Source organism: Varroa destructor, unplaced genomic scaffold (genome assembly GCF_002443255.2).
Source record: "Varroa destructor unplaced genomic scaffold, Vdes_3.0 BEIS01000004.1, whole genome shotgun sequence".
In the NCBI taxonomy this organism is placed as follows: domain Eukaryota; kingdom Metazoa; phylum Arthropoda; class Arachnida; order Mesostigmata; family Varroidae; genus Varroa; species Varroa destructor.
Window position 1 is genome coordinate 7,440,493 of NW_019211457.1, and position 16,061 is coordinate 7,456,553.

The 16,061-nt window shown below is 39.4% G+C and overlaps 1 protein-coding gene and 3 long non-coding RNA genes across 4 annotated transcripts in view; 2 read left to right on the plus strand and 2 right to left on the minus strand.

Moving 5' to 3' along the window:
* Positions 1 to 6,065, plus strand: part of LOC147755789 (uncharacterized) — a 136,544-nt gene extending 130,479 nt beyond the window's left edge. Inside the window, exon 2 of the long non-coding RNA XR_015326338.1 lies at positions 4,423 to 6,065. This is a non-coding gene — a long non-coding RNA (uncharacterized LOC147755789). The remainder of the gene's footprint in view (positions 1 to 4,422) is intronic.
* Positions 5,659 to 11,051, minus strand: LOC111250379 (fatty acid-binding protein, heart-like). The gene is made up of 2 exons (XM_022805549.2): positions 10,767 to 11,051; positions 5,659 to 6,085 (listed from the first exon to the last, which is right to left on the minus strand). The coding sequence occupies exons 1-2, from the start codon at positions 10,913 to 10,915 to the stop codon at positions 5,836 to 5,838; spliced, it is 399 nt and encodes a 132-aa protein (XP_022661284.1). The 5' UTR covers positions 10,916 to 11,051; the 3' UTR covers positions 5,659 to 5,835.
* Positions 11,052 to 14,262: 3,211 nt separating this feature from the next.
* Positions 14,263 to 16,061, minus strand: part of LOC147755792 (uncharacterized) — a 3,920-nt gene continuing 2,121 nt past the window's right edge. Inside the window, exons 2-4 of the long non-coding RNA XR_015326336.1 lie at positions 15,279 to 15,377; positions 14,552 to 14,617; positions 14,263 to 14,384 (exon numbers count right to left, since the gene is read on the minus strand). This is a non-coding gene — a long non-coding RNA (uncharacterized LOC147755792). The remainder of the gene's footprint in view (positions 14,385 to 14,551; positions 14,618 to 15,278; positions 15,378 to 16,061) is intronic.
* The window catches only part of LOC147755793 (uncharacterized), a 9,447-nt gene continuing 7,768 nt past the window's right edge, over positions 14,383 to 16,061 (plus strand). Inside the window, exon 1 of the long non-coding RNA XR_015326337.1 lies at positions 14,383 to 14,666. This is a non-coding gene — a long non-coding RNA (uncharacterized LOC147755793). The remainder of the gene's footprint in view (positions 14,667 to 16,061) is intronic.

The following is a 16,061-nucleotide window of genomic DNA, read 5'->3' on the forward strand; positions in this document are numbered from 1 at the left end:
GACATTACTGCTGATGCCCGTGCCCTAGCAATTTACAATGCGCATATTAAACACAACCAGCGTTGTACTCCACGTTCGACTAATCGTAACAATGTACGTATGTTGGCGTGGCCTGAAGTTGCCATTTTAATAGGACTAGTCTTACAATTTAACTGTCCTATAAAAACCAATAAGCGATTTTCGATAAAATCGGTGTATAGGGTTGAACTAGTATACTGTAATAGTTCCCTTGAATTTGAACCGTTAACTTATGCTATCGATTAGTAAACTTTACTTATCGTACGGATAATTGTTGTTCTGCTAGTTCTTGTTAAATTCCGCTTTTTCGAATTTTACTTGCCACTAACGCGACGTCGACATCATTGAATTACTTCGCACCTGAATTCGTCACAAATCACAAGTGTACCCTATATAGAAAATGAATACAGGTGCAGGCTCGCCCTTTTTTCAGCGGTTGCATGACATCGTCCGACGCCAGCGTTCTCGATTGGACGAGTACTTCTGTGCCTCCGTTTTTGAGCTTGCAATCCATCTGTAATAATCTCATTCATCAGAGCTGACAATATTCGAATATCTACAGCAGAGACGGCGTAGCAAACGATGTGTAGAGTGAACTAGCACTCACATCGACCTGTGGCTACTCCAAGGATTTCCGATAGGATCTTCTTTCAAACACACAAAGGGCAGACTGATGATTACATCGATATAAAGTATTTTCCTTTCAGTTGTAGACGAACGTGCGTCAGATGACGCCCAGAGTTAACCAGAAGTGGGTGTGAGTGAAGCCCAAAATAGAGACCGAGCTTTAGAGCTTGAGGACGAATCATTTAGAGAAGGAGGAGCGCGAAAATGCGAGAATATATTTATATATATACGCGAACCGTTTGGCTAAAAAGCTTGCTTTACACTAAGGTTGACGATTGTCATTGCAGCTTCTATTTTGCAGATTAGCTGCCGTATTTTGCAAAAGTAAACGTTTGTTGGGATTTTACTTTTTTCTACGTGTACAAAATTATACTAGCTAGTTGTAATGATAATAGAAATTGAGCGTTCCAACATTTATCCGGTACTTTGAACACTTTGAGCTTCACGTGACAAACCAATTGCCTGTGGTACCGGTTGTAAAGAACCTAAAAATCAGTTTACAGCTGTGAAGTAAATTACTTCATTTCGCCGATGAATACATATCTAATTTAGCCTGGAACAGTGATTATCATAAAAACATATATATATGTATATATATATATATATATATAAATATATATATATATAAATATATATATATATAAAGAACTGAGTCACTAGACAATTTGGAAAACAAGCTATTTAAAACATAGAGAAAGTAAAATGTAGGAACAAAGTGAAAAACGTAAAATGAAGACTCTTAAACCGTCAATAAACATACATTTTTGTACAAACTATTAGATAATCCTTACCCTATCTTGTATCAGGAAAAGAAGGTATTACTGAATGCTGAAGGTGTAACTATTCGTCTAACCTCAATAGTAGGACATCATTAGGATGAAGATCAAAAAAGATGGCACTCCCTATGAGGGCGAGGCTACATCCATCGTTTACTCTAGATTACGGTTTTGCTACTAGATATTCCGTTTGGAAGATATTTCGTTCCACGCCCATAATATGGGTACTTTTACGCATATAATCTGTCCTGTCTAGGCAGACCAAAAGTATTTTGTGTACGATCATCTGAAGCAGGAAAAGTGATGCACTAGAGGCAATTGCTGGCAGCCTTTCCTCAGTTTATCTATTTGTCTCATGAGGGACAGTCACTCAATTTGTCTTATGTAAGGGTGTTTGACTACGCCATCGTAAAGCAGTGTTGATATTTATTAATACCTATGCATAAAGTCCAACTTAGAAATAAGTACCTTTGCACATAAACTTTCATCTCCTTGTGATGGTGTAAGTGAGATGATATCTCCTAATAGAATGAGATCCTGACTCAGAATGAGGTTGTAATGTCTAGCCACGTACGCATAAACCGTTCGACTTCTAAAGATCAACAAATGCTTATCTCGTATAATCTGCCAGATACGTTACTAACGAAGTATGCATGGTGAACAGATCTGCTCATAACTTGTATCTAGTTATTCCTAGATATCTATGAAAACTGAAATAAATATTTTTATCGTTAACGGTGGAGTATCCTAGAAAAACGGTACATTGTATTTTGGTTAACTTACTTAAAGACCAAGCTCAACGGTGGCGCCCACCTGTACGAATTGAAAGCGTATAGTTTCCAATCGCCTATCTTTCTGCTATACTTGAAAGGCGTGGGCTTTACTTAACAATCAGTCCAATAACGATTAAATGGATCAAGTTCCATAAATTTCGCCAAAAGCAGTATGCTTTCGCCTTATCCCCTATCCTATTAGGTTATCTTACTAATATAGCTCTCGTAAGTACAAATTTCGGTTCACTCACGGTCCATATATGTTCTACCCATGAGGCAAAAACAAACAAGTCGTATTTTTTCATGCATAGATCATGCCTTTCAGGTAAGAAAATCAATTACAGCTTTCGTATCGGATGTTGATTTTTTGCTGGCTAGCAAAAATATAAATTCGATAGTTTCTAACCGGCACGTATTTCATATTGAAACTAAGAAACACTTAACACAAATGAGAGAGCCGAAATTCAAACTTATCCGGATAAGTTCTATGTCTCTAGCTCACTCGAATAACATCCTGTTATTATCTGAGCTGTTGGAGTAGGTTTCATCTGCGTTCTACCACTGAATCATTATGTTGATGTTTCGGACTTCCAAAAATCCCTATCCAGAAAAAAAAAAAAGCATTTCAACCCCAAAGTCGCCTCGGCTATTATCTGGTGTCTAAGTGATCAGGTAGCCTCATTTCAAACTGTCACGTTCGTTTAGATATGTACTACTTATGATGAATTTGAAATACCCTAAGGTTATATGACTAACAATTACAATACTCTGAGAGATCGATATCCGTGAGGAGCTACCCACCCGTAATAGAACGCAGCCCCCCAACAAGAACATTTAATCACGGAGTCATAAGTTTTTCTTTCTGCTACCCATCCTTTTGCAGGATCGTAATCACACTAAACTGGAAACATTGCTGATAATAATTGTTAAAGTTATTGCTTCAGTGTGGCGAAAATCTGATTGCATTGCATCTTGATTCTAGCTTAATTTCGCTAGCCCTACGAATGGCATATATTTTCGCTCGTAGAACATTTGCAGGCGTACACGTAATTGATCGACGCGTTGCTTTAGACTAAAGCAAAGTGGGGCGACACAGTAATCGATTGGCTGACGAGAAAACCGCCAGAATCTTGCTCGGAATAAATCCATTTGGGTTACCCAAAACTAACCCATTTCTTTCTCTCTCTCTTCCTTTTTATGGAAATATTTCGAGTTTTACGTCCTCTACTGCCCTTAGTCATTCCATCACTGGTCTTCAAACCTTGAACTTAAATTCGTTGTTTGTTCTACTGGGGAAATCAACACTGGTTTTGGAGTCTGTCGCCATTTTTTTTAATACAACTGTGGTAGCTCGCTGTCCTACAGAGAGTTTCAATCAAGCAGTTCCTACGATTCTGGAAAAGACTGTTCCATTCTCTCTATTGCATCCTTTTTTTCACAAACGCTATGACAGTGTTATCTGGTATTCCTACTGTATCTTTTTCCCCTTCGAAGTATAATTTTCTCATTGGATATTTCTTTCTTTTTCCTTGCCGCGCCGTTTTAAAAGTTGAATCGCTGTAAAAGATTCATTTTCTTTCGCGGCATAGCTGAGAGGCTATGATTTACAGGAGCATGGATTTTTGTTGAGCTACTAGTTATGCACTTGGCCCTGGATGGCCTTGAAGGCCGAAACTCGTTAGGCACCAGAATGCGATGGTTAACTAAGACGACTGCAAAGAAAAGGCTCAACAGTTTGCTATTCAGATCAACCTATTGGGCATCAAACGGTATGGATTTAGCCTCTCTTCTTCCCCGCTGTTCGACGATAGAGAATAAACACGCTCCTTAGAATATATTGATAATGGTAATGACAAAATGGCGTAGTCAGAAACTATCAGCGAGCCCCTTGAAGAGAGAATCCGGAAGATGCCTAGCTCCTTTTAACAAGGGCGGTGACGAGCGTTGGAAAAGCATAAGTTTGTCTTAACAGACAGCAGACACTAAATGAGCTATGTCGTGCAGACGTTATCTTGTGAATCTCCATGATTGCCAAAAGTAATAGCCAATGTTGATTTGAGCTGTACAGGGGTTTCAGGTGGATTTTTTTTCTGCTTGGGCACAAGGTCGATACACTCAGAGGGACGGATCTGGTTACGAGTATCTTACGAGTTTTGTGGTATAGTATAATAAGAAACTTGTTCTGAACATCGTTTGCTAACAGTACGTTTACTCCCTTTTTTTTTTAGAAACATTCTGAAGATCCTGGCCGTTCCTGAGCGGAGGCACTGACCAGCAGCTGTGCTCCCATAAGAGGCTGCAACTGATCGAAGAGACAGGGCGCTACGACGAAATAGTGGCTTCTTGGAAAGATAATTTCTTAAAACTCACGCTCCTAAGAACCGAGAAAAGGAAAACGGGAAATGGGCAAAAGGTTAAATGGGTTAATGGTTTCACTGTATGTATGTATCTGTCCACCTTGTGGGGTTAATGGGAACGTTTTTGAGCTGCGGGTAGATGTGCTGTTTGTTTTCCGGCGTCTTTCTGGACTTTTTCTAACTAGAACCCCTCGGCTGGCCGTCGGCCGAAAAGTTTTTAGAGACCGCCAACTGAGAACTATCAAAGTGTATTTGACCTCGGCAAGGCGAGAAACAATCATGAGAAAGAAAAATAGAGAGACAGAGAGAGAGAGAAGAATAGAGAGACAATCTCTGCGTGCGAATTGTAATAAGTATCAGTGGCACAGCGCAGGATAGTAGGGTCCTGTTCGGGCATCCTTTACGGCTCTTTCTACTGTCGAGTCAGCTCGCGGTGGTCTGCCGGTCACTGCAGGGTCGGCATTCCACATGACCTACTTAGAGTACGGGTCAAGAGAACCCACTAGCTATTGTTAACCTTCTGCACTTCGTAATTGTGCAACTGACTGCTACCGAATCTGTTTCAGAGTTAAGTCAACCGCCCGACGAAAATCAAGTAATGGCAATAATAGCGGCAATAGCGGCCAGTAAGCAACGCATTTTTCCCTTATTTCGACGGTGTTGGGCTAACAGTAGTTTTAGTCAGTCAATGCAATGTCGTTACTGCCATAAAGGTGGTTGGCATAGCTCAGGCTAAGTACATCCTAAGATTCTCAGAACGATTTAAGGGTACCCGTCCGAAAAGATAACGTATTTAATGTACATGTGTTTATGTACGTGTGTTTATATAGAAATATACGATAACATGTATTGATGAATATAATTCTGAACTGAATTTCCGATATCATCCACAAGAAATATTGCCCGTACGCACCAGGCAATCGAAGTAGATACTTTGAACCTTAACTTGAACTTTACTTCAGGCGGATATTTCTTTCCAGTACAAAGTGAAGTGTGTCTACGGCCATTTTTTTTTGTACGCGGTGAGGACATTAATCGCGAGTCTACTAATTAATTCAACTAGTAAGCTAATTACGGTATGACTAGTCAATCAGCGAAACCATGGGATATTTTGTGCTCTTCGATGACGAGCGTTGTTTTTATTATTACCAGTGCCTAGCAATAGATAATGACATAGCAACTAAAATAGCTTGTATATCCGTTATGTAAAGTTTGCATTGTATGATAATCTAATGTTTGATGTCTTACGCAACCAAAATGCGTGTCAAAACCTTCTAGAGGTATTTAGACCTTAGAGTAGACCCTAGTGCAGACAATGTTGCCGATTGTGACGGTGACCTTGAGTTTGCCACCAACGATTTCCCGAACAGTGCTATATTGCTTGCCGTCCTTTTCGGAAACCTGTTTGAGCTTATCGCCGTCGATGATGAAAGTTGATTTGCCTTTGCTATTGTCGGCCCTGGTCTCCTCGAATTCTTCACCGATCTTGAATTTGATCTCAGTAGTCTTCAGGGTCGAAACGCTCCTGATGGTCCTACAATACAGTCCGAATCAACGGGTCGAAGAAAAACATCTTAGAGACCGTCGACTCGTTATTTTATTACTTTTGAATACAGTTTTCAGTGGTTCGCCAACGAATTGACGTTGGTGGACAGTTTCTCTGCTATGCACGATCTTTCGATGTCAATAAAGAAAGATAATACTTTGGGACAATAGATGCAGCGAATGGCCGACGTCCTGATTTACCTTTTCGGCTCTGAAACGGTTATGTGATAGGATCAAAAAAATTTTGCACAATATTATACCTTTGTAGAACGTCACGCAGTTTTAATATTCCCCCCCCCCCCCCCCGCTTCTCCCCTTCTCCTAAATCTAGTTAACAGCCAACCTTTTCGAACTACTCCATATCCAGGGCTTCATCCAATCGTTCTATCCACTAAATACATGCCACTTATGCAAAAAGTTTAGCCTTCGCCATTGAACGATTGCAAATTTACATAGCTACTATTGTTATATAATTTGAACGAATGCATATCGTTTGAATATGGGATATTTTAAAGTAAGCCACTATGAGGTAGAACGAAAAATATTCTCTCCCACCTACCAGTCTACACCCACACCTGCAATCCACATTATAGTCTACCTTGACAGCTTTACCTCCTGCTTGGATGGCTCCAAACTAACCTGATTCGAGGAAAAGCTTATGCCCCTGTCCATGTATGCTTGGTAGAGGGTTCTTCAAATTTGGACCTAGTTGCATCTCCCTACATTTTACACAGTGATTCAGTCGATCTGTCCTTTACCTAAGAGCTTCATCCCCTTTGAAGCTCTCGCGGTTCTCGTCTCCTTCGCTATAAGTAATCGATAACATGCATTTCCATTAGCACGCTCATCGCTTCACAACGGAATTACAACTTTCTACTTCGTCACTTCTGGTCAGCGTCAACCAAAGTAGCCGCCGAGTCCTTCCACTTTCCTTTCTTTTTTGTTATGGCTTGGAGCCAGCCTTAGAACTCGCAGCTCCTGCCCATCGACTCCGGCCTGTCGCCCAATTCACCTCTTTCTGCTCTCTCATAAACATCATTCTTGCCCCATTTCCATTTCTCCCTCTTCACTTTTTCGTACTCTCGTCCATTACTCTGCAAAGCAATTTCTCGGTTGGACGTCACAAAGACATCACTTCCCGCTACTTTCGCGTTCCACTCATTTCGGCCGGCTATACATACGTTCGCCAACAGAACGTACATCCTTGAACGAGGCTGTTATTGTGGCGGGATACAAAAAACTCCAGCGTGCGTAGGCGATACTCTGATGTGCTTCGAAACTGCTGGGCATTACTGTTCATACATACGATGGTTCGTATGGTTATGTAGCCAGTATCAATTCCGAAACGCTTTGTGAAGCAATAATACATGTAGTTATAGTAGTGTTTTTTGTGCTGGGTTATTTCAATAAAAAAAAAACCGTAAACAGGCAAAACGTTTCCGAAAAGCACGATGATGGATATTTCTCGTTATATCGCATGGGGTACGTATATCTATATATATATATATATATATATATATATATATATATATATATATAGACAGGTTAATTATTATTTGATGTGTTTTTCTTTTGGGCGCATTGCACAAAACCTGGTAGACTAAGGAAACATTTTAGTGACATGAGTTCGACTGAAACAAGCCCCCTGAAAATTGTCGATTGAATCTGCTGCCAAAAAAGATTTTAACTATCTAGAATACAGAACGATTTAAATTAAGCAGACTGATACAGACGGCTTTCTGGACCACCTAATTTGAAACGAACACGTATCCGCTTATGCTGCCACTGTCTACGAAGCATGCCAAGGGCCGACCACACAAAAAAGACGATACTGTTGATTAAAAAAGTGACGAAAATGGAAGAGTCCTAAATGTAAGTATTGGCTAACTTTTGAGAAAAGTATTGTGTCCTTCTGTACAGGTTCCAGTATCGGCCAAATTTACTGGAGTACGAAAACTCTGAGTGATATTGCAAAACAATAAGAGCATGGAGCAACAGGGCAAAATTGGATAAACTTGAATATTTATGTCTTAATTTCTTAAAAATAAGTTCTTAATTCTAGCTGAAACTGTTCAATGAACAAACGCTCAAACTTTTTTAAAGCCGAAAGATACATTAAATAAAAACTCACCAAGTAGCTCACGAGCCCATCTTAGGAAGAGCTTTAGTAGTCGGATCAATGACGAAACCAACTTCTTTCTCTCGTCTCTGAAGCCTCAAAGCTTCGAGTGATATCTAGCAATTACATTAAACCGGTCATCAGACCGTGCCTAGGTCTATCTCTATCACGATTTAGAGTTCTTGTCGCCAAGACGTTAACCGGAACCACCGTTCTTTCGCTCCTTCCGTCAAGGCTAGAGAAATAAGTTTTTTCTAACGGCACTATTATAACATTCGGTGATATATTTTAACCTAGTAAAATGCGATATAGGTAGATTTTGACGATATATAGAATTAGGGGCACAAGGGTTTCGTAGCCGAAAAAACCTGCTGGATTAGTACCCAGCTGTGCGTTTTAGGGACAAGGCAGTAACGTTTCAACGAAACTATGCATCGAGTAGGTGGTATTGATAGTAATAGTCGTGTTCGATAACGCTAACGAATTGATATACTAGCCGACTATGCTTTTTTTTCCTTACCAATCTAGATCATTAGTTGCTATAGATGAAATAATAACTATTTACAGGTAGTTCTTACATGATCGCTTCATATCCTCTGAATAGCTTCTCGTTTGCTCTCCTTATTCCCTATGCTGTTTATATCAAAGTATTTATTATAACTTTTTGTTAAAAGCGTATAATTTTTTTGTCTTCTCAACTCGACGCTGCAATAAAAATCAATCATCGAGTACAGAGCGAACAAGCCCGCTAGCCATAGGCTCGAGCTTAATATGACATATCTGCAGAAACAGACGAATACCCGAGCGATTTTAACTGAAATTTTCGGACGGTCAGAAAGCCATTTTCCGTAATCTGCTTTCGATACAATCAGAGAGGAGCTTCAGGGAAGTGCGAAGCCACCTTTAAGTGACGCTGACGATTGCTCTCTCACTTAATCTTTACTTTATACTAATATCAAAAACACGTTGCGAAGGCGCAACGTGTTTTTGATATTAGTATAAATAGTATTTGGCGTTAATATATGAAACTATTACTACATAATAATTAAATATGTATCTCCAAAAAAGGCAAAAGAAAAACATGCGGATAATAGTTCTATGTATTTCTGTCCCTATTTCATAAAATCTTCTACTGAGATGGCGAACTGAGATAATAAGTGGGTTACTTACTTAATATGAGAACTAGCCGGTTTTCTTCATAATAGATAGTAATAATTATTCAGTGGGTACGAATATATAATTTATATCGAATCCCAAATATGTATCCCGCTATATCAGAAATAGCCATCTGTACATATTGGATTGTCTATTCTTATATTAGTAGCTATTTTTCATACTTTAAAATAATATCATTGAACAAAATATGCGCCGTTCGTTGTTCGAATAACACCGTCTATCTAATAGTCCCATCACGAGCGAGAAATTGTGATACGTCATTTTTGTACCCCACCATTTAACATTGACGCCGTTGGGGGAGTTTCGCAGAAACCGAGACAGATGGTACTTTAATGATGCAAGGTCTGGACTATCTGGAGGGTCTATTAAACGTTCCCATCTAAGTTCGCTTAATTGTTGCTGGATAGTTAAGGATATACGTAGGATGTATAGCATTGCCATAGTGAAAGACGATGTTCTTCCGTCTACTAGTTCGCGCGGGTTTTTTCTCGATAGTTTGTTGTAATGTTCGAACTATTCGTTTTTTTTAGGTGATAACAGTGCATAATAAACGATTCCTTTTCTATTTCACGAAACACAGAAAATCACCCTCCTTGGCATCAATCAACACCTTACCACGGATTATGGAGTACATCATCACCATTACCTTATGTGATCCACCCGTGCCCAATCGCTTTAGAAGAGCTCCGATTTTCTGTGTATCGGAACGGTGGCACCCAAAACATCGAGTCTTTTCTTGTAGCCAACTCTTTTAAATGTTTTTAACCCGTTTGGGTTTTAATGCTTAGTTCCTCGGCGTCATAGTAGCTACTTAGGTGTCGGTCTTACGAACTTGTTCTGTAACTGCTTGACCATCACGACGAACATTTATCATATAGAAATGAAAGTGATAGAATCAACTTTGGAACACGCATTTTGACCATAAACAGTACAAGCTTTGTATTGGCCTGGATAGTATTTGCGCCTTTATCGTAACAAAAGTATAAAATGCAGCAAGTTTTTATAGAAAATTTACTCACCTTACAGACGACCTATCTTCAGCCTGAATAAAGGCACTCGAACAATTTTAGCACATCTACTACTGCTAAATTTCAGCTTGAAAGTTGATTCTTCATAATGAATATTTTCTAAAATTATATATATAATGTATGGTTCGCCTAAAGTCACTTTTTTTTACCCAAAAAGTTGTTTATGCGCAAAGCTGGGAATACGATTCAGAGAAATTTTAAAAATCAATTTTCCAGCGTGTGTTTAAAAGCATAGAAAAAATAATACAGTAATTTCAGAATATAATTATTTTCTCCATCCCTATTTGGCAAGCAACTTTTTGGGAACATATTAGCAGTGAAGTGTTTCAGTTTAGATTAGTACTGACCACTCGTCGCCATTTTTCGAGATCTCGGCATTGGGCTTCGTAGCGGTGGCGGCCTTCCTCAACACCATGTTGACGCCGAGTTCCTTTAGCAACTCCTCGAAGTTTTCTGACGTCTCGAGCTTCCATGTTCCGATGAGAGCGTCAACCATTTTGGCAGTGGTTTTTGGTCGCAACGAAAACAAAAAACCAACGTTAACAGACGCTATGATTAGAAACTCGATCGACCGTTTCACTGAGGAGACTGGCAGTAGAGACCTAATACAACGCTTTCTAAGTACTCTCGCGTTAGACCAGCTGTTTGCGCGAGTCTCTCCAGACACCGATGTTGGATCAAGCTTTCCCTCGCAGAACTAGTATTCTCTCTACTTTTATCAAATACGCTTGTAATGCAATTGTCCAAAAAGAAGTCTAACTTATCGCTCCTTGTTGGGAGGGGCAGGGAGGATTACATGCGGTCGTCAACCGCGAAAACACACGAATCGCTAGTGAGTGGCTAAGTGTGAGGCGCTGCTTGAGAACAGCGAAAGCATATGAAATAATGTCATAGTGCTGCTAAGAGATAGATCTGTGTTGATTAGCGTAGCATTGACCATATGGGACGCGACGAATTGCTAGCGAGGGGTAGCTCGTGGCTGTTACGTGAGTGAACGCAGTTTAATTGTAGCCAAAATTCTGTGACAGGTTTTCAGAAAATGATAGCCGAATATCATTGTATATTGGTAGGTGTAGGTTAACAAGTGGGGCAGACGGGATTTGGGTTACTTTTCGTATGGTGACGTGAAAAGTTCAAATATACAAATGAATATTAGAAATATTGTAGCAGAAAAGCAGAAAGGAATTTGGGGAGGAGTTGACGGTCAAATAGCACACCATTTAAAAAGATCTCTTCAAAACAGCACGTATGTGGCTAGACCTTTAGCTGCAACGGAGCCCCATCATGTCGTGATGCAAGTGTCTAGAACAGGACATTCTATAGACACTATTTGGGTTCACTCGCCAACGTGATTGATATATAAAAAACTTGGCAAATCGTTTTTTAAGTTTATTAACATAGGCGTTGTATGACAACGGAAGGCGAACCTCTTAGGCAATCAGCTTCATTTTTAGATGATTTAATCGTCATAATAAAGCATTGCCAGGTGCCTATTGGCCGTAGCTTAATTGGATTATTTATTACGGATAGCAGGTACACGACGTCCGAAAGAACGAGCAAGGGGTTTCATCCAATATTTAATTTTTATTATAAACTTATATCAAGTTCGATTCACGGGTCAAAGCTACGCTAACACAACGCTGACACATACAAGAAGCACCGACGGGTCAATAATATCAATAGTAATAGTAATTCATAACAACCGCTCTTACTGGCACCCTTCGTTCGAAAATCAATACGAGACAAAAGAAAATATACACAACAGCCAATTTGTACAATGGCAACTAAGTTACAATGCAGGTGTTTATTTGTGATGTCAATCTTACTATTCCCAGCTGTGGCTTTTATCCTGTAGTTCTGTTAAAGGTACTTCCTTCGTACGTGTGACGTTCCCCATGTTGTACCTTTTGCTTTGCGGTAGAAACTTCTGTAATACCAATCTGATTACTCCACTAATGTTTCATGGCTTCATTGATGTACACTTCACGAACGCATTTTACTATTGCTGTACCTGTGATCAGTCCCGGTTGATTAAACCTTGGAAGGACGCGGTCAAACCCGGCATTTCTCTTGCCATAATAGACGTAACAGACCGTCTAATCTATGTAACAGAGAAACGTCTGCAAGAAATTTTTACTCGTTTTCTCGATGAAACCCTTTCAATGATGCAGGCCAATAAAAGTGCTTGCTGCTGATGGCTCGCTTATCTACGAGACCCGCTCACATTAGCTTAGTTTGCTAGCCGTTGGAACGTGTTAAAGCGGCCCATTTTTTAGAATCCATAATTAATATAAGTGCTAATGAAGTTATTTATCTGTTCGTCATTCTTCTTTGCATACATAATCTTTAGCTTTTTATACATAGTCAACAGCACCATGTCATACGGCCATGAGCAAGAACTTAGAGATCCTATGAAGACGCTCTCCGTTGTCTTGACTTTTCGGCGCATTTCATTGTGAGCACAAATAATACTACATATACAATACAAATAGTCAATCAAAAAACCTAAGGTTTCGAGTTAAGTGAGCTATTTACTTTTTTCTACCCGCTAGTGATATGAGGACGTGATTAATGTTAGGCTTGATAAGCAAATAGTCCTTTATCGTAAACACACTGGCTCACCGAACTTGGTGCTAAGTTGAACTTTATCCTTTATACACGTCTACCAGCTCAATAGTAGATAACTTGCAAGAGCTACTCGATTAAGCTGTTGGACATTAGTTGAAGAACAATACAGGTGACTTCTGATAACCGGCATGATATTAAGGGGAATTTGTACCGGTGATTCAGAATGACCTCATTGGAAACAGTCAGCCTAGACGAATCAGATTGGATTGTGAGTGCTATCGGCACTTCCCTTAGGGGCAAGCATTATTAAGAATCACTCTACGCTCATTATGTACCAATGAAACCTTGCCAATATCTAAATTTTCTCTCGGTCCGACTTGCACAATCTGAAGCAGTCTGATGTCCAGACTGATAAATTCAGCTACCCATGGCCGCAGTGCAATGCAGCAACTTCTCGACTAGAAGTTTTCCTTCACGCCACTTCAGTATATACAATTTTCCATCGTTAAACATCACTTTCTGTCATCTATTTTTTTTTACACTGAATCCACCCGGCAGTAGCCTCCCGAGAGTTTCTTGCGGAATTTCTAACGAAGCTGTGAAGGAGAAACGCCACATTAATACTATACTATCGCAGAATCTTTTATGGTTTTTAGTGTGTAGATGTCCAGTATTGTATGTATATTTCAGTTATACCCTTTGATATAATTAATCAAATGTATATTATTTTTTTAATTCAGTGAATGAACTGCTACGGATTTTATATCCGGCGCGAAAGAAAAGTGTAATTTATCATAGTTGAGAAGCTGGGCAGCTTCGAACGTTTACTTACTTAGTGTTTGCAACTCGTTCAAATATATTTCATGTATGTTAATAAGAAACTTCCGACAATAGCTAACCTTAATGTACTCGACAATTTTGCTTTAGTTAAACGCATAATGAAACTCTTAAGAAAACTTAAGTAAGTTGGATGACCGGTTGCCGAACTTATTATAATCGGGTTATTTCTACATATACGGTAGGGCGCTTGCAGTTATAATTTCATTTATTCACTCTATTCTTAAGAAAATTGAAAGCGTGTTTGTTATTTTACTGAAAAATCTTGAAAAATTGTAAAAATTATAGCAGAGATTAATTGGATAGCTTATTATTTTTTTGTTTCACTTCTTATAAGAATACAGATACATTTATATATGTACGTACGTGCGCTAAATTTACTTTGTTGGACTAGAATAGTCATACATACAGGGATGCGTCCACTTTGCTATCGTTAAAGCCCTTCTTATAGAAAAAAGATAGCGTCTATCTGCTATTCTTGGCCTCCGCAAATCGATGATAACATTCATACTCCACGTGATGGACCACGAAAGTTCTGACTGAACAGCATACGCAGATAGCTGAGGAAAAATTAGAGGTATTTCAATATGTGTTTGAAAAATATTCAGGTTCTTGGACTAGAAAGATCCTCTCGAGCACCGATATTCGGCGGTTACTTCCCTTTCTTATCTAGAATGTATGATAATTATATTGGATGTGAAGTGACCCATCCATCCTTAAGCTGTACCTTGATATGACACGGAGTCTGTTAAAGCGTCATGCGGTGGACTAGCGTTCTATGTTAATTAGTTTTCTGAAATATGCGAAAACACAAAAAAAACTTTAGGATCTTATGCAAATATGTAAGTACTGCTTAGTATTATTGTTATTGTGAGTCACTATGTGTTCAACGTGTAAAAAATTACAGGTATATATACTCTGTATGTATTTTACTCTTGTCGATCACCGTTCTATATATTATTAATGAATAAGTACACTTCTGTCAAGTGGGCTAGCCACTACCGCTTAGGTGAACGACACTTCGAAACAAATGTTGAGAAAAACGTTCTGGTATCTGGTGTACTATTTGTTCAAAGTGTCGATCACACAGACGTAAATGAAAGCAAACTTCTTACATCCAATCAACGTCTCCCTAACGTAGCTCGCCCTTTTAACTGCCGCTCCTTTTCAACATGAGCAAGAAAAAAAAGTTTCGAAAATCGGTGTGAACGTTCGATACGTTCCGTGCTAGAAGTGGCGACTAACCGTTTGAACTAGTGGCACGCTATTAACTATGGCAATGGCGTAAATGTAGATTAAAATCCTATAAACTAGTCACGACCAATGATTCCATTCATAGACTGTTTGTTTGTAGGCATATAGTTTGTTGATTATCGACACCGAAAAAAATCCTATTATCAACAGTAACCGTTTGTACTAAAGGTAGATATCCCAATTTTAGAAGCGATTAGTACCTTGTTTGCGTTCAGTCTGTAGTGATACATCGCTGATATAGGGCTAACGTTAGGGACACGCCGTGAGGTGGAATCGCTTCTTGCTGGACCATTACCTAACTGAAACAATAGCAAAGATCGAGACATTTACGTTAGGCCGGCTTTCTCGCTCGATCAGTAGATCTATTGGATGCTACTTAACATTTTGTAACCGTTTTCGATAAGCTGATAGCACGAAACGATTCGGCCTAACAAAACTTAGACGATACATGGCGTCCGATGAAAGGTACTTGTGGATAAAAAGGAGCAGTATGAGTGCTGATTGCTTCTTAGCGGTCGATAATGTTCGCGCGAGGTGATGAAACCATTGCAATCTACGGGGCTAAAAGACCTGTGGCGCTTGTCCGTTTGGCCCGTTCTTGAATAGCACGTAACTTTGCACTTTTTGCAATATGTCGTTGGGATTACGAAAAAATACATGGGCAAATGGAGGACATACATTTCTAACCATAAGGAATCGTCGTTGATAAAACACTAGAAAAAGAGAAACGCTTTAATTGGAGGAGCGTATTTATGAGCTTCATCAAGCAGATCTATACCAACAGTTGCATTATAGCTTGAAGTAGGTTATAAATATAAAATAGCTATATAGAAGTTCGTGGAGTTGGAGGCAGATATAAAGTTATTGATAAGAAAGGCGAAGAAAAGGAAGAACGAGGGTTGGTGACGTTCGTTAACGCGTTTTGTGATCGTAGACGTACAGACTCGTCCCAGCTTCGCGACGACCTTTTGTCCAGCCTCTGC